Here is a 19,913-nt window from a genome sequence, read left to right on the forward strand (position 1 = left end):
CGAATTTGGGATACCTTTTTCATAGTTTCCTCTTTCATTGTCTGATGGTAAGAAACTTTTAAAATCCTCTATGTCAGAGCCTTTAGACGTGCTTGTCAGTAGCAGAAGCTGTATAACGAGTGCTGATCTCAGATCGAATATCTGAAAATATAAACCTGCTTAGTTCGATAAAATCATAATATATATAAATTACGTGTCACGTTGTTTGTACGCGATGGACTCCTAAACTACCGAACCGATATCAATCAAATTTGCACACCGTGTGTAGTTTGATCCAACTTAAAATATAGGATAGCTTACATTTCAATTTATACCCGCAATATTATTTTATTGCTAAATATTTGATTATTATTTGATAGTCACAATTCTAAAAGATGGCGCTGTGTTGAAAGTACCAACGTTTCACATAAGCTACAATTTAATGGCATAACCACCAGAAAAGTATGGTGGTCCCCATGACTGGTGTTCTCCTACCGTTTCGCTTGAATAGTTTGCTACTATGTAATATAACAAAAACCTTAGCCACAGCAACGCTTGGCCGGTCTGCTAGTTACATATAAAATATAAGTAGTCAAGATTTAGAAAGACTGGCTCATATCTTACGGCGAACTACGACTAGGTACTCGATGTCAAAATCTAAGACATTTTAGACGTACGGGATTTAAACTTAGCCCTAAGTGTATTAATTCGAATACATTTTTATGGAGATCGAATACATAATATATGGAAGTTCCGTAAGAAGACTTCCTTCATGACAGCAAGTTGGTATATAGTATCTTATAAGTACCGCCAGTAAGTCTATGGATAGAAAAGTAAAACATTCTTACCATTTTAATTCGATTGAATTTTATCATATTTAAAAATCACACACTCGCGGCGAATCATCAAAGCAAACTAAGGAATCAGTTTCAAGAAATCATTATCAAAGAATTTTGATAATTACTAATGTTAATGTGCGAATATTTGAAATTTGCATTACTTGCACTCATTACATTATCCATTAGCTATATTACAGTAATTAGGTATACGAGTTAATTGTAAATTAGTTTAGTATATAAAGTGGTAGTTTCTTGACATTGACATCAGAAAGGAACCAGCAGTCCTAAGAGCTTCAATTGTAAACTACAAGTTTCAACTAAAACTTCATCAACATGAAAATGGTAAGTTTTCTGACGATTTGTTTTCATTGGTCTAAATTTAAATATTTGAAAACTACAATTAACCTTCTTCGACTTTGAATTTCAAATTTCGAACAGGAGTCTGAATTGTAAAACTTTCTTTGAAAGTGTTTTTTATAATGGTGTTTTGGAGTTGGAAACTTATACGAAACATCTAAACCTTAAGAAAGTTGTTTGAATGTCAATTTCTTTTAAATATTTTTCTTACAACATATAAGTGTCCTGTATTAATTCAAAATTTAATTTCCAGTTCGTAGTATTCTGTGCTTTGGTCGCGGCGGCATCTTGCGCGCCCAGCGTAGACCCAGAAATCGCAGCAAGACGCGCATTACCTGCGCTCGAACATGAAGAGATCCACGACGAATTCGGCCAGTACGCACTGCGCTACGTCACAGCCGAGGGTACCGTGGTCTCACAGCGAGGAAGGTTAGTCCCCACTGCCAAAGGGGAATACGTGCTTGTCACTGAAGGTGAAATCTCCTACATCGGTGACGATGGCGAACTCTACATCACCAAGTTCACCGCTGGACTCGACGGATACCATGTTGAAACCAATCACCAGCCCATGTCCAACATTCCTGAATCGGTGGATGCTAGTTCTCAGTGATTTAGATAAATAAATTATAAAAATTATGAAGTATTTGAATTTATTACCCTTAATATATCTATCTCCCTTCAAAATAAGGTCAACTTCAACCCGTATTTAATAAATACAGAGCAATTTTAAACAATAAGAAAGTAATAACAAATAATCATGATATATCGTTTATTTGCAAAGAAAGTGGAACATTCAGATTGATTAATTATATAAAAACGCACAATCAGCCATATTAAAAGCCATGCAAATGTCAAGTTATTTATAATTGTTGTCTAAATACTCTCCCACACTATAGGCACCATGCCTTTAAAAAATTAGTCAACTTCCCCTTGAAAGCATTAAACGGCAGAGATCTATAACTTCTGGGAAGGTTGCCTGTTGTTCCCACGAAAATGAAAGTGCGTGCTCCTATTTCACCATGCCTCCTGCTGATAGAGGTCAAATCTTTGTTTTTAATTTATTTTATTATTATTTATTACTTAAGATGTCATGTGCAACATGGTGTAATGGTGTAATGGCAGCTCCTTACAAACGTTGTGTAAAACAAAAAACTTGGCGATTAAAAAGAGTGGCGAATGCCAGTTCTTCTCTTTCGTTCTACGCCCTTGATTTGAGAACTGTCAGTAAATGTAGACAATGTAGACCCCCTCGTGGGGGAAAATGACCAAGACCCTCTAAAGATAAGAAATAACAGGAAGACAAATGACGATCTATATATAGCAACTATAAATTGCCGATCACTAGGAACCATGGAAAAATTACAAGAACTAGAATTAGCACTAGATGAAATTAAATGGGACATAATTGGCATCAGTGAAGTGAGAAGACTTGGGGAAAGAATTGAAGACCATGGCAAATACATACTACACCATATCGGGGAGACGCCTGGACTATATGGAGTCGGATTCATGGTTAAAAGAAACCTCGCCAAAAACATACAGGAATTAAGAGGGATTTCAGAACGGATTGCACTTCTCAACATTCAATTCCCTGTAGATGGAGAGAAAGAACAACAATGGTCTATAATCCAGGCTTATTCACCTACCGAACCAAAAAGAAAAGAAGATACAACAAAAATTGAAAGATTTTACAAAGATCTTCAATCCACTGTTGCAAATGCATCAAAAAACATAATAGTCATGGGTGACTTTAATGGACAGATTGGTAAACAAAAAAGTGGAGAAGAATATACCATAGGAAATCACGGATCTGGCAAAAGAAGTATAAACGGCTCACGACTAGTATCCTTCGCTATCGAAAATAAATTAAGTATTCTTAACAGTTTTTACAAAAAGAAACCATCAAAGAAATGGACATGGATCTCTCCTAACGGCCGGTATAAAAACGAGATCGACTATATAATGTCTAACAAGATAAAAGTTTTCAAAGACTTGTCTGTATTAAATAACTTCAATTTTAACTCAGATCACAGAATGGTAAGAGCAAAACTCTCAGGAACACGTGCTAAGAAAGCACGTCAATTTCACAACAACATGAAAGCCATCGAATGCACCGGTAACACTGATTTGCTGTTGAACAACCTCGAAAAATCCCTGATGGATGGGGAAAAAGAATGTATATCGACTCAAGACAAATACAACAGACTGCTCAATCAATTAAAAACAGAAACTAAAAAAGTAAACACGATTACTAAGACAACTATATCAATTAAAAGCAAACTATTATTACAAGAACGGAAAAAACTAATACAACAAAGAAAAAGTAATACCAACAACAGCCAAAAGATAGCAGAAATAAGCAAAAAGATTAGCGAACAACTTAGGAAAGAACGGAAAACAAAAAGAATAACAACATTAAGAAAATATATAGAAAAAACAGGAGGAATAAAGAAGGCGCTGAAAGAAATGAATTACAAAAAGGACTGGATTCCAAATCTGAAAAGTAAAAATAGAGAAAAGACTAGTAAAAGACCAGAGATACTAGGAATCGCTACGGAATACTACCAAAATTTATACCAAAGTCGAAAAGGGGAACAAGTAATAAATGATTATAGTTCAGTAAACAAAGACGAGATTAAACCAATTCTTAAAGACGAAACAATAAAATCTATCCAATCACAAAAACTAGATAAGGCACCTGGATCTGACTTAATCACAAACGAACTACTGAAAACCACGTCACCAGTGATAGCACCTAGACTTACAGATTTGTTCAATGATATTCTCGAAAAGGAAACCATCCCGGAAGACTGGACTAAATCGATAATCATACTGCTACATAAAAAGGGAGACAAGGGTGATATAGGAAATTATAGACCGATCAGTTTGATGTCCAATATCTACAAAATATTTTCAAAAATAATACTAAACAGGATTACCAATACCCTAGACGAAAACCAACCTAAAGAACAAGCGGGATTCCGAAGTAAATTCTCAACTATAGATCATATTCATACACTAAGACAAATACTACAGAAATATAAGGAATTTAACAAAACGTACTACATAGGATTCGTTGACTTTAACAAAGCGTTCGACACATTGGAACATAATTATATATGGGACGCTCTAAAAAGACAAGGAGTACAAGCAAAATACATACGAATAATTAAAAACGTATACGCAGCCAGTACCGCACAAGTTAAACTTGAATCTACGGGCAACGAATTTCCTATTACAAGAGGCGTACGCCAAGGTGATCCTATATCGCCTAAATTATTTTCTGCTGTGCTAGAAATGATCTTTAGGAATTTAAACTGGACCAGAATGGGACTCAATATAAATGGCCAAAACCTCAACCATCTACGCTTCGCAGATGATTTGATTTTGTTCTCAGAGGACGCAGGAACACTGGGACTTATGTTGCAGCAACTATCCAATGAAAGTGCTAAGGCCGGTCTGTCAATGAACTTAACCAAAACCAAAATTATGACGAACGCCCAACTAACAGTAAACAACGAACAAATAATAGTAAATAACGAACCAATAGAATATGTAAATGGATACATATATTTGGGCCAACTTATATCTGCAGATGATTGCATGAACAAAGAAATAGAGAGAAGAATAACTAATACTTGGAAACGGTTTTGGTCTCTTAGAGAAATAATGAAGGACACAGATATGCCAATGACAGGAAAAAAGAAAATATTCGAAACATACATTATACCATGCCTATTATATGGGTGCCAGACATGGGCGTTAACAGAAAGGCAAGACAATAAATTAAAAGTCTGCCAAAACGCTATGGAAAGGAGTATTTTAGGTATAAAAAGAAGAGATAGAGTAAAATTACAAGAAATTAAAAAGAAAACAAAATCCAAAAATGTACACACAATCTACAGACAGCTTAAATGGCGTTGGACCGGACATATGTTGAGAGAAAGTACAGAAAAATGGACAAGGATAGTAACTGAGTGGTATCCAAGAGATACCAGAAGAAAAAGAGGTAGGCAAACGACAAGATGGGAAGACGACTTCAACAAAATAGCTGGTCCGGTATGGACTCGTTTAGCAAAAGACAGGAATACGTGGAAATCTTTAGAGGAGGCCTTTGTCGACAGACAAGCTGTTCCAGACAAACATCCAGTTGCCGAACATACAATGATTAAACCAATTTAATTTAGTAAGCACTTCGAAAGTAATTTAAATTTAATTTAGTAGAAAAGTATTTAGAAAGTAATTATGTTAGGCATGTATTAATTAATGAGTATTATTGTAAGATAGAAACAGCAATAAAGGCTATTTTATTTTATTTTATTTTATTTATTTATTTTATAGTAAATGTAAAATTAGAAGAATTTATTGTATATATCTTTATTGACGTTCATAAGCGTGCATTGTGTTACCTATATGAATAAATGATTTTTTTTTGACTTGACTTGTGATTGAATTGTTAATAGCCATGGCGTAACTATAAATACTTCGCAACATGCAGGCACTTATAATAATAAAATAACAAAACTTAGCTCCGACTGCCATATGTCAAAATTGAAAACATATTTTTGACGGGATAAGACGGTCAGTCTCAGAAAGTCTTTTTTCTGAATATTAAGATTATAAATTAGTGTGACTCCCATAAAAGACGTATTGGACTGTGGCCTACGGAAGACATTCAATCTTACCGACTACCGACGGTATATCCGAAACATTAATAATAGCGACTGGTGGTTAATGCTTTGAAAATAGCACACATCGAATGCGCTTAGCAGATAAATATCTCGTCTTTTTCAAGTGCCACTTTATTACTAAAGATTGGCTGGTAACAACTTAAATTGCCGGGAATCTTGCGCTAGTCTAAACAGTTCTTGGCAGGATATCATGCTACTCCAGACCTTAAGTACATACCGGCCCGTCTCTTGTCTTGAATTTTGCCCATCATAATGAGCTGTAACCAGTCGTATGATGACGCAAAACGTTTCCGAAATATGCGACTTACAGTATTTCTTTTTTTTAATAGAACGGGGGGCAAACGGGCACGAGGCTCACCTGATGGTAAGTGATACCACCGCCCATGGACGCTCTCAATGCCAGAGGGCTCGCGAGTGCGTTGCCGGCCTTTTAAGAATTGGTACGCTCTTTTCTTGAAGGACCCTAAATCGAATTGGTTCGGAAATACTTCAGTGGGCAGCTGGTTCCACATAGTGGTGGTGCGCGGCAAAAACTGCCTTGAAAAACGCTCAGTTGTGAAAAGTAAATTTTAAACAGTCTGCATAAACTTTCGTGTCGTCTCCATTCATTGATTCGTCTTTCATTCATCAATCTTTCAATTTAGCTGATGCAAAGCATGCGGCTGCATCACCACATCTGAAAAGTTTGAAGGCGCCTTCTTCTTCCTTCATAGTCCATGCCTCAGAGCCGTATAGCTAATTATTAACTCTTTATCGTCAAAGTTGGTAGAAGGGACTGATTTTTCTTATTTTTGTCGATTTTTAATAATTTCATAATCACACTTAAGCTCAAAATGAACACAAAATAAAACAGTTACTTAAATACCCGACATTATTAATATTTCTTATTAATCTTAAATAATCTCAAAATAATAAATATTAATTTATAATAATATTTCGATCTGAAAATAGTTCAACTAAAAGTTACTTTTTCAGAATCGCTGATTGTCCAATTCAGGTTCTGTCTCGAAATCATGGTATGATTTTTCATACAAATTTAAAAAAAAAATATATATATATACATATATATAAGTTCAGTTGTAGGTTGTAAAAAGGCTTGCATTAAGAGCTCGAAATCCAGTATGCCTGCACTGGCACTGCCTGCAAGCACTGGCTTACCCAAAAACGGTCAAGCTTTTAAAAACATTCAGGAAATGGGAACATGTTTTCCAATGGTTACTGGACGTGTGTTGAAACGTTTTTTTTACATACAAATTATATAGCTTTAATAATAATTGTTAGACAAGCAGAACATGTGCCTGCAGTAATGAAGATCAAACAGTAGAACATGTGCTCCTACATTGCCCTATATTCGCATCGTCCAGGCACGACCTGGAACAACAAATGCAGATGACTGTAGACCGTAACGGCCTACAGGACATGTTAATGAAGCACATAACGTGCCTGGAACGGTTCTGCGAAAAAATGATAAAATATATAAAGGCGGCAAACAAAACTGAAAGAACGGCTCTCGCGAGGAATTGCGCCCCGGCTCGCCCATGAATATTGTAAATAAAAATATTACCGATGTAGCCGGGGCGCGTATTTCGAGAGACGCGTAACACGCCATTCGTGAAGTAGTGTATTGGAATTAATATAATGTATCTTTTTTTGGGAAAAATTTGAGAGATAGAAAACGTCCCTGGACAGCAGTAGCAGTAGAGTATTTTAATAAAAAATAATAATAATTGTTGGTAACAGAAATTGCAAGTCCAAATAGATTCGAAGATGATTCATACGAATATAGGCACTTGGAATACGTTAATTGATATACTTAAGTAATCCCTTTCATTAAGCTAGGAGGCACATTAGCTAAAATATACTGGGATATCATTAGGACGTCGAGGACATTAAAGATTAACCCAAATTGTATATAAAATGTAGCCACTTGCAAAGGACCATCAGTTGTCGTCAACAGTTGAGGAAGTAGGTAAGAAAATATTTTGAATTAATTGCTCTTACAGAATTCAATTTTTTTCTGATGGAGGTCAAATTTTGATTGATTTATTACTCATATTATGTTAGTAAATATTAAAAATGATATAAATTTTGTACATTTATCTCACTAATTATGTAATATCACACTAATATATAATATTTTTTGTTTTCAGATATGATGTCTCCCATTGCTTTTGCGATTTTGTGTTACGTAGCAGTTTTATCTGCATCGCCTATAAAGCCCGAGTCTCATCACCCTCATGAATTTATTATTGCAAAAACAGATTCCAAGGACTTGTCCGGGGAGGGGAAATACAAAATAATTGAGATTATCCCATTCTCCGAGACTGAAAACAATTCTACAGGAAATGTAGAAGAAACTACCACCAGTAATCCAAAAACTAACAAACCAAACTACGAGGATAACAAAAATGACCAAGAAAGTTATTCAGATCCACAAAAAGAAAGATATGCAAGGATACTTGAAGAAGTAAAAGAAGCAGTGCCTGAAGAACAAATATATAACGAACAAAATCCCGAGCCAGAGCACGAAAAGCGTCCTCAGAACCCGAAAGAAAAAATCGAAATACTACTTAAAACAGCAAAACCTGAAGTTCAGAAATACGATGAACAAAACCCTGACCCAACAAGCGAAAAGCAAGATTCTGAGAATGACCTGCCAGAATACCAAAACTTTGAACCTCAATATACGCAAGATGTGCTCACTAGAGTAATCGATCACACGCATAATGGACCGTCTTACGCGGAAATCATCGAGATCCAACCTGATTCAGAGACCTTGAAACACTATAAAATTGACACGCCACAAACTAGTGAAAAGCAAAACTCGAACACAGAAGATTCTGGAAAACCCATTGTTGAAGTAAGAAAACCGAAATATGTTGTTCCCGAAGCACCAACATTTACAACGAGAATATCTGTACCCCCTCTACCGATTTCATTGTCATCTATTCGTTCTATGATGAAACATTGGCCTCATGAAGTGCCATCTATCTTTAAGGCTCCCAGAATTATATATTTGGGACACCAGTAGAGATATTGTATCATGTACAGCTTTCAAAATATTTATTTTATATTTAATTTAGTTTATAGCGTAGCGTGTAAGTAATTTAAAATAAACTATTTTTCCCAAATTAAGTGCTTTTATTGTAAAATTTATTAAATCTCTCATTTGTGTACCTACCACAGTTTTGATATAATGGTTTTACATCATTTAAATGGATCAAACTAATATTATTTCAAAATAATAACATAGTCTAGTCTTATATTTACAGACAGTTGTTGTAGATATATTCAAATATATGTTAAGTGCCCTGTAAACGATCAAATTTGCTTGACAAATTTGTTTGTCAAACTTCACGTTTTCATCAAACTTACAATGAGTAATTCAGATGACGCATTTATGGCATTGACTCTAGCACTGTGTATCAAGACAAAAAATAAAAATAAAAAATAAATAAAAATCGTTTACAGGGCACTTAAAATGAATCACTTTGAAGCTGGGTGTCAACTGGCTTTAGTTGTTTAAAAAATGAGCTCATAACAACGGTTGCGACGCTAGATTAACAAATAACTAACTTGACTTATTGAAGAGTAGGTACTTAAATCTATGTGACACTTATGTTATTGGACAATATTGGTAACGAGAATGTTAAATTACAATTTATGAGTGTGGTAAAAACTAATGGACTCATATTGGCCTCAAGTGTGCGAATATTGTTTACATTTTGTTTACACTCCTAATTATTAACTAAAATTTATATCTGTGGTCATAGATCAGATAATGATAAGTACATTTTTCATATATCGAGTGTTTCATATTTTAATAGTGCCTTCAAGATTTCTTAATAATTTAATTGCTTGTCCTGTAAAGTAATGAAAATGCATTTATCATATTCTGACCTACGGCACAGATAACTTAACTAATATTAGGTTACATAACTCACGCAAAGAGACACAAGTGGTTTCACTGCTTTCTTGCTACCATTGCAGTACCTAAGTAAGATTTGCACTTTTGAGTCCCTTCAGGTCTTTAGATGCTGACGGCAAAAGATAAATTAGGGTGGGAAAAGTTAGAGGAGAACTTCTTCCGTATCTTAGAATCTAATATATATATCTTTCTTTTTGTATATTGTTTGGATAAATAAAGGCTTATTATAATATAATGATCAGGTCTTTGACACATACATAGCTATGATCACAATAAGCAATATTGTTACAATGGTATGTTTTCAGGTTTTTATGTTTTGCAATAAAACACAATTTAATGTAAACTCTCTGCTATGCTTAGTAAACTTAGGTTAATGACCTCGTAATTACTCATCATTCACATGGTTAAGAAGCATTTTTGAGCAATGTTGGCCTAGTGGCTTCAGCATGCAACTCTCATCGATGAGGTCGTAAACTCAACCGATGAGGTTGGCTGTGTACCAACAGACTTTCTTTCTATGTGCGCATTTAACATTCGCTCGAACGGTTAAGGAAAACATCGTGAGGAAACCGACATGTCTTAGACCCTAAAAGTCGACGGCGTATGTCAGGCACAGAAGAAGCTTTTACAGCATAAATTTTTTTTTATTGTCAGGACCTCGGACAATGCGAAAATCTAAAAATAGAAACTCCTTTAAGGTTTCCACTTATCTTACCAAATATGTGTAAGTCACAAATATGCCTTGTGATAGAGAAAGTTATTAATCAGTGACAACATTGCCGGTACAGCAAATTTCTAGAGATACTACAAATAAATACATCTTCTTTTTAAATACCGTTCATTCCTTGGTATCTGATTGCCTCAGCATTCTTAATATAAGACTACCGGATCGATGGACAGCTTCAAAAATGAGAAAAAGAACAAACGACAGTGACGTAATATAAAAAATAAGAAAGCTTAAATGAAACTGGACTGGACATATAACGAGGACTAACAAAGAAAAATGGACTAAGGATGTAATAGAGGGGTATCTGAGGAACGGGAAAAGAAAACGAGGAGGTCAAATTAAAAGATAGGAGAATATCTACCAAAAGGATGGAGAAGGTCTGCCAAGGATAGAGAGACGTGGAAACAATTGGGGGAGGCCTATGTCGACAGACAATCAGACCAAAGTGGTTGCTAATAAATTATTATTTTCGCTATGTAAATCAGATTTAAGAATAGGTACTACTGTTAAATAAGAATAGCATGTAAGTTAAAAAGGTCAGTGAATAAAGGGCTTTTATTATTATTATTATCTGTTTGATAATTATCTTTAAATATAAAAATAATAATACTTAAAAAGCCTTTAATGTTGCTTAACAAATTCTATTTTTTTTTGAAAGCAAACATTTTGCTTGCACGGTTGGCAAAGTTTTAGGATGATGAAGTAACAATGCAACTAAATAGTCCCGGAGGTTTGAAGTTTAAACAAACGGTAGTTAAGTTCGATGGCGGTTGTTGTTTTGAACTGGCTTTAAGTAACATAAGCTTATAACTAATATAAAATTAGAGGTTTTATACAGAATAGAGTTATGTTTGCTAGAATAGAACATACGCATAATGTTAATACTCTATAATACTCGGAACAAACACAGGCTGCAATTTACCCGTACTAGACTATCTAAAGTTCGTTATTATTTTTTGGGAAAAGGGATTAATTTTCTTTAATAAAATCCCGGAGTTTATTCTTCCTTTTAATAAATTTAAGAAATTACTATAAAGTTAACGATTATCTAGTTGATAAAAGGGCCTGCTAGACAGGCTACTTCTAATTAATTTGCTATATTTGTTTTAAAATAAGTGTTGTGGCGAATAGCAGTGGCATGATATTTCGGCACCACTTGCTGTCTTGTGGTGCTGTTTTCTCATGCCAGCTTGTTGAGCCTGGAGGAAGGGAGATGCGTGACATGCGCACTAGGTTTAGTTTTACTAGCTGGGAAACCGGAGAAGTTATGCTTACTAATTCCCTCAAATATGGTTGAGTAAAACGATGGCTGGCTCACACGTCATGCTTGTGAATAGGTGCCGCTTCCGGAAACTAGACTGCGAGGTTTTTGTTGACTTTGTCATTTAATACAGATAAAGAGCGGACCGTATCTCCCTCCTTCTGGTTTTTCTATCTATGTTTGCCATAGTAATTTTGCCTACACCCTGTGTGTTCTTTGCCGATGAGTAGGGATATCTACCGACACAAATTTAATGACTTGGAATAAGTGATACCTGTATCTTACATTCCACAATAAACATATTTTATTTAATTGGTTTAATTTATTACATAAACATGGATTTTTAGTTAATAATGGCCTCAAACCTATGAATCTTCTTCCTTGATCATTATATTTTATAGGCAAGTCTTTATTACTTTATAAATAGAATACTAAATTGGTGTTCAACCGGGCTTCGACAACATGACCTCAGCCTTGGTAGGCGCGCGACTCACAACCCTATACCTAGTTATACACAGTATCTAGTGTATAACATTTATGCCATATTCAGCAGATAGCATTTGATACAGAACGACAAATTTGTTGTATTTTTTATGTAAACTGTAAACTATTAATTTAGACGGAGTTTTTAAAAATTAAATATATCAAAAACATTGTTCACCGACTCTATATTAGGAACGCTTCTATTCATGCTTGCGCAATTTTTTCTCATTAGTCGTTTAATCATTGTTCTTTAATTAATGAGTTGCGATTGCAGGTTTTGGTTCTAAGAAAACTTATTGGAATGCCATTAGCTTATTAAAAGTACTTTCATGATCCTGCTAATGATAACAATTACCAGTAAATACTTACCTTAAAAATCACTTATAAAATCGCGTAAGAAAATAAATAGATCAGTATTGCAAGTGCTTTCAAACACGTCAGGTGATGTTATAGAATGGTAAGTTCAATTTTTTGTAATTTTTGCAATAATATTCAATTTCTTCATATTTTTTCTTTTGTTTTTATAATATATTTTTGACAATAATTGAAAGGTATTTTGTTATTTATATAACAAAATACTAAATATATATTAATATAAAATCAAGGTATTAAATTATATTTTGATTTATTTCAGATGTATTTTCTCGGTTTTCTTTGGTTGTTATCAAGCGCGGCTGCGTCACCAATTGTCACAAAATATGATAGGAGCCAACCGTCGGAAGATGTATCGAAAATTTCGTACATAATTCTAGAGCCTGCTGATTTCTTCCAATTGGGCAATTTCCCATGGAACCCAGAAGTGACTGATAACTCGGAAGGATCAAGAATATTTGTATTGAAAGGAATAGGAAACAAGAAATTTGGTCATTTAAATGCTCTAAAACAGCAACAACAAACTGGGGGAAACCAATTCTCAATCAGTGACTATACGGAAAGTAATAAATCAGATGGAGCAAGTAACATCGATGGAATAAATTTGTTTGATCGACCATGCGATAGATACCACGCCAACGAGGTTACAGCTAAAGTAAATGTGTTAGAGCCTGAAGTAAAAATTAATAGTGTTAAAGAATATAAGAACAAGGAGGAAGGTCAGAAACAAGAACAAGAAGTTTTCACAAGCAAGGAAGAAGTAAAGCCTGTTGACACGTTAGTTATTCCCGCTCCACCATCTATTGACGTGTCCACAACTACGGTTCAGAACCAAAATTCTTTAGTTTCAGATAAATCAAGTTATAAATACCAACCTGAAAGTTACAAATTAGTCAAAAATAAACCTGAGCTCAATGAAGGACAGGTTAATTCAGATGTCAGTATAGGTATTTCGGTACAACCACCATCATCTATTAAGTCTTCAAACATAAATGAACAATGGAGCTTCCAAGACAATAATGGACAAGAACCAGTTACAAATGACCTCAGCACAGTAGATCAGTATAAAACTAAAATCATAGACAACCCTGTGAAAGAGTCTGACCCGAGTGAAGAAGACACAAGACCCATCATAAAGTTGAATATTCCTGCACCTCCCTCTATTGACGGTACTATTACATTACCTTCAGGTTATTCGACATTGTCAGCTCTTCAAAACGAGGAAAGAATTCTTATGGAGAAAATAAAACATCTGAAATTGCACATTAAGGATCAAACCGAAAAAACCATAGATAAGTCAAGTTACGATTATCATCCTAAGCTGTACGATATAGAAGTTGTTGATAAAAAACCATCTATCGACGTATCAGCTATCCATAACTCAGCACAATGGAGCAAAGTGGAAGAGAAACCAGCAGAAACGCCTAAAGTAGTTAAAAATGATAGTGACCTAGGATATTACCCTAAAAACGAAGCCGTTAAAAAAGAATCAGATGAAACCATAACACTTAAAAAAGAAATAAAACCTTTTGTAAAGTTGAATATTCCCGCACCGCCGTCTCTTGACAATACTATTACATTACCCTCTGGATACTCGTCTTTGTCAGATGTCCAAAAAGAAGAAGGTTTAATTCAACAAAAGGTAAAACTCGAAAGACTAAACAAACAAGAAGCACCTGAAGCATCCGTACAAGCCGACAAATCCGAAAGCCAAAGCCATCCTGAGATATACAAATTGGTTAAAGGTAATATAAATCCCGTGTTTAATGCTGATAATGTCAATAATGAAGCTAGCGTAAAGGATGTAAAACCTGTCATAAGCATAGATGCTACTTCCTCGCCATCTGTGGATTCATCAGTGGTTCACGATACGAATCAATGGGTTGCTGAAACAGTTTTAGATGAGAAGCCTTCTGAAGTAAACAGTGAAGATCTCAAAAATACAAAAGATAATAAACCTGTAGTGATATTAAATATTCCACCTCCACCGTCTATTGACAATAGTATCACGTTACCTTCAGGATATTCATCAATAGAAGCACTCCAAAATGAAGAAAGAAATATCCTACGTAGAATAAAAAATGTTAGAGTTATCAAACAAAAGCAACCTGGTCAAGTAATAGAGTCGTCAAACTTCGGATATCATCCAGAACAATATAAGGTTGAGGTTGTGAAGAAAACTCCAGATGTCAACATGGAAGACGTGAAGCCTGTCGTGACGGTAAACATTCCGGCTCCACTGGCAATTGATTCATCAACTCTTTATGATAAAAACCAAGTTGTGGAAGAAAATAATGGCAAGACGCAAGAACAAACTAAGTACGTTTTACATCATAATAATGAAGAGAACTATTCCAAAACCAACACAGAAGAAGTTTACACTGACGAGTCCGTACCCAACCAGGAACCTTCGAAGCCTGTGGTTCCGTTACATATTCCGCCTCCACCATCTATTGATGATGCTATCGTGTTACCTTCAGGATATCCAACACTACCAGCGATCCGGAACGAAGAAATTATTTTACTGCAAAAAGTGAAAGGAAATATTCATCAAGTGCAGAAGCAACCAGTAAAAATTGTAAAAGAGTCCGATAATTATCCAACGCAAGCCAACAGAGTGGAAAAAAACCAACCTCAGCCTGATGTTGTAGAAACGAGTCAAACAGTTAAGTACAATGTTCCTGTACCACCTTCACTTGGTCGTTCAATAGGTCTACCATCAGGTTATTTAACACAATCAAATATTCAAGATTTGGAAAGATGGATTATACAGAAAATTAAAGAACAAAGACAGAAACAAACCGTTAAGGTTTCAGAACAGAAGGTTGTAGTACCTGCCAGATACGTCGTCGGGTTTAAACCTGCTGTAAAAACAAATATCCCTCTTCCGCCATCAATTGACCGTGTTTCACTGTCATCAGAATACTCCGAGTATCCCAAACAGAACAAGGTGAAATTTGTCAGAAAGCTGCCCCCCGTCCATATTCGAGGACCAGTAATACGATGGAACACCCTAGCCCCACCGACTGTAACTAAAAGGGTAGTTAATGTTTCCTCTGAATATCCATCTTTGTCAGTTCGTAGTAATGAAAATAATGAATAAATATATATAATTTGAACATGTGTTTTTTAATCAAATAGCTCCCTATTGGCTCTGATTGGTATCATGATTTTCACATACTATCTAAGATATAAAACGTAAACAAATTTCTTCTATTATAAAATTTTTTATTGTTAAAAAATATCGTACTGCATGTCTCACATTTTTCACAGTTTAATCAAGAACCTGTATCTCGTTTGACGCAACAACTCATTTAAACAAACTTACACATGAAAAATAATATTAACTTTACTTATTTATTACTTAACATTTAAGAATATTTGCTCTATACGAAAATGTATCAAACACAAAATATTACGAAATTTTTCTAAAAAGGGCCGGCAACGTACTAGAACCGGCACTTAAGGTGTCAAGAGTAACGTAACTAAATACCAGTTTGGAAGATTTATGGAACCTTGGACATTATAATTTATAATATGTTAAATTTTGACCTCGTTCTACGTCCTACACAGACGATTAGTCTTACATAATATAATACTTGAAGTCCCCTGCGACTTGGTGCTTGTGGAAATGTATATTCCCATTCCTAAGGAAAATCCAATAAAAAAATAAATCAAGTAGTTCCCGAGACTGAACTTTACAAGGTATAAATTACGCATAAAAGATAATAACAGTTTGTTTCTATAAACACGTAAAAAATAAGGGATTGGTTTTTTTTTAGCATTTCGTGAGTGATCAAAAGACACTGAAATTGTCAGAGTTAATTTATTTAAAAAGCATAAAATAAGTAAAATTGTTATCAAATTATATGTAAGGTAGAAACATATTATTTATTTAATATAAAGGTCAGCCAACAGATCGTAACATATTAAAACAAATTTTGCACTATAATTAATTATAATAGGTGCAATCTATGTCCAGTGCAGTGCAGTGTATGTGGAGGCCTATGTCCAAGGACAAGCTGTATAACAGAAATCAACCGGCTTGCCGATTAATTATTAGTATTTATTTTTTTATTTTTAAGGTTATTTTTTTAGTATTTCACGTGTTTATGTACTAGTATAAGTAATTACAGCAATAAAGGCTTTTATTATTATAATAATAGGTGCATACAGACTGACACAGCTCAATAAGTCATGTTTAAAATTTCCCCGGACCTAGACACAGGCAGAATCAAACTGTCTTTAAATAGGAGAGTAACAAAATGTTGTATATGCAAGAGAAATGTGTTAGGCATATTACGAATTTTGTTAATCCAACTATCTCTAGTTTAACTTGAGATAATATCCATTACTCTTTTCAAAATTACCATTAATTACATTCATTTTTGAATGCATACAGGATAAATACAGCTTTAGTCACTCCACGCCGGAAGGATTGTGTCACATGAAAACTTTGTCCTGTTTTCCTTTGGTTCATGGTATGAAGTAGCAGGACAGTCATTTAATATTAAAATGTCTCGGTAGATTGTACGAATGCCCTTTTTTAAAGAAACACAATTCATGTCTAAAAACATATACAGTTGACTAAATATTATGCACTATGACATCGTAGAAGCTGGCCTTGACCAGTTAGCAATGTGTTATTTATAAAAAACATAAGGTGACTGGATTTGGACGTTATAAATATCAAGTTTTGATACAAAAGGAGGTGAATCAATAAAATTGTTTTATATTCTTCGAAAGAGTCAACGCGTGATCACCGAAGATGAGACAAGTTAGTAAATATTTAAAAATTTTAAATAAGTTTTGTGACCACGTATAAGTTTATTAGTTTAAAATAATATTTGTTCGGATTCCGTTCGAACACTGTATCATGTATCTCCCTGAAGATTGTGTTGCGACAAATTTAAGTTTGAAAATAATTCGGGACTCACAAATTATTCTATTGTAAAATTAACTATTCGAAATTGGTGTTATTAATGTAAATAAATTAAATCTGTTTTATTAAAAATAAATTAATAATAATTCTTTATTTGCTCACATATAATTAAAAATCTAGATCTGTAAACTTGTTTGTGTTATTGTTACGTGTCTAATAATATTAAAATATTACTTTTTAAGTATAATAATGTTAGATATATCCATAGATTTACACTACAGTTACACTTTCTTACAGATAATTGTTCTGGCCGTCGTCATCGCTGTAGTAGCAGGAGCTGCCGTCCCATCTGGACAGGACTACTATTCCCCTGGCCAAGCACAGATTTTACGCTATGATGTAGATAACATTGGACTCGGAAACTACAAATACGCGTGAGTTCTTTATAAAATTTTAAGGTTATTTGGTATAGAATCTCCGAATTACGATCATAAGATCAAATTGAGACTTGCTTTTAAAGAACTGTTATATTGACTTTATATTCTATAGTACCTTGTCTATGGTAGCTTTTTTAAAAGTTACGATTTTAAAGAAGAATATGGAAAGGATTTAAGTTCGTACCTTTAGTAAATTTTTGCCTCTAGGGTTAAACATTTTTTTTGAATTTTGAATGTTATATTGTTAGTAAATGTTTCAATCACCAAAGTGATCGATCTCGAATATTGATTGCAAATGTGAAAAACAAATTCGCGCGACGAAATAAAAAGTTTATGAAAAACTAAAAACTCGCGAAACATTCTTTTGTATTATAAAAAGTAATTTCCTAGTTCTTATTCCAAAATTTCTGTTTCTAAGTATATGTAAATTAATAAAAGTAATTCTAGTTCTAACCTATTTTCGTGAGATACGCTTAATTACTTACTCTATGAGAGTAAAAAGTAGAGACCAACCTCGAGAGTGATAAATTCGAGTGAATCGTGTTTTGGAACCCTCACATTCTAGATTCGAAACACACTCTCGATAATTGCTCTTTTGACAATGTGCTAGTTGCGCATGTTTGAGGTAAGATAGTACATTCCTCTTTTATCTATTATTTGTGTTTTTACGTGTTACGTTTCGTATTTATTCTAACTGATGTTGCCTAGAAGGGGCAATCCTTTTTATTATAATATCCTGTTCGTAATTTTATCATGCAAATAAATATAGAAGTTTTTATGTAAATGTATAAGAAACGTCTTTAAATAAAAATGATGTCATATACTTTTTTATTGTAGAATCTTTAATTTAAATTTATGTGTTTTAAATAATATTCTAATGTCATAGCCGTTTTCTTAATATCCTTGAATATCAAATTTGATAAAAACAAGAATTTGGTGCTTTGGTTGGTTCATGACATAATAAGTTTATTATGTAGAATTTAAATTCAACTATTACGGATCTAATCGTGAAGATTCTTTACATATTCGATGATTTTAATGACGAAAATTATTATATTTTAGACGTTTACGTATTAAATTACTTAGAGCAGTGTTGGCCTAGTGACTTCAGTGTGCGACTCTCATTCCTAAAGTCGAAGGTTTGATCCCCGACTGTGCACCTATAGATTTTTTTTCTATCTACCCATTTAATATTCGGTCGAACGGTGGAGGAAAAAATCGTGAGGAAACCGGCTTGACTTAGACCCAAAAATCCGACCGCGTGTGTCAAACACAAGAGGCTGATCACCTACTCTATCTATATCTATTAGAAGTGACCATGAAACAGATACAGAAATCAGCCGTGCGATTCTGTTAATCCGTGAGTTCACCTCGCACTAACAACGCTCCCTTCGTCACTCACGTCATTTTTGGAATCTCATGGTATTCTGTTAAGCAATTTCACATTACGTCTTGACAAGCCGAGGGAGTTTGTAGTTTATTGTTTATAAGAATGAGAAATCGTAAAATGACTGCTTCACGACTGATTTGACCGCGACCGCCGCTGCGAAAACCGCTGTGAGAGTTCGAAAAGTGAGTTACAGAATCGCAAGGCTGAGGCCAAACCTATAAAAGGTTGTAGCACGTATTTATTTAGTTATTAATACTTAAATTGCATATAAGTCGCAATCCGCCACTAATTCACATTTTTATTTAACAGTTATGAACAAACAGACGGCACAAGACAAGAGCAACAAGGAGCTATCACAAACGAAGGGCGTGAGGATGAAGCCATAGCGGTCTCAGGTTCTTATTCGTGGGTGGCACCAAATGGCGTTAGGTATACTGTGACATACACCTCTGGTGTCGATGGTTACAACCCAACTTTGGAGGAAGGTCCCGGTGGAGTTCCAAATGTCGCTTTGATTTCAGCTCTCGGTTAATTATGCGTACTTGTAATAAATATTTGTTAGTTTAA

At 34.4% G+C, this 19,913-nt stretch overlaps 3 protein-coding genes across 3 annotated transcripts; all 3 read left to right on the plus strand.

Annotated features, from left to right (window-relative positions):
- The first annotated feature begins 907 nt into the window (after nt 1-907).
- LOC125056300 lies at nt 908-1,785 on the plus strand. The gene is made up of 2 exons (XM_047659328.1): nt 908-1,160; nt 1,429-1,785. Exons 1-2 carry the CDS (start codon nt 1,152-1,154, stop codon nt 1,783-1,785), a joined length of 366 nt encoding a protein of 121 aa, XP_047515284.1. The 5' UTR covers nt 908-1,151.
- Nucleotides 1,786-8,021: 6,236 nt separating this feature from the next.
- Nucleotides 8,022-15,348, plus strand: LOC125056301. The gene is made up of 3 exons (XM_047659329.1): nt 8,022-8,726; nt 13,152-15,215; nt 15,289-15,348. The coding sequence occupies exons 1-3, from the start codon at nt 8,022-8,024 to the stop codon at nt 15,346-15,348; spliced, it is 2,829 nt and encodes a 942-aa protein (XP_047515285.1).
- A 1,932-nt stretch (nt 15,349-17,280) lies between these two features.
- Nucleotides 17,281-19,913, plus strand: LOC125056151 (flexible cuticle protein 12-like). The gene is made up of 3 exons (XM_047659118.1): nt 17,281-17,414; nt 17,817-17,953; nt 19,656-19,913. Exons 1-3 carry the CDS (start codon nt 17,406-17,408, stop codon nt 19,876-19,878), a joined length of 369 nt encoding a protein of 122 aa, XP_047515074.1. The 5' UTR covers nt 17,281-17,405; the 3' UTR covers nt 19,879-19,913.

Source organism: Pieris napi, chromosome 14, assembly GCF_905475465.1.
Source record: "Pieris napi chromosome 14, ilPieNapi1.2, whole genome shotgun sequence".
NCBI lineage: Eukaryota > Metazoa > Arthropoda > Insecta > Lepidoptera > Pieridae > Pieris > Pieris napi.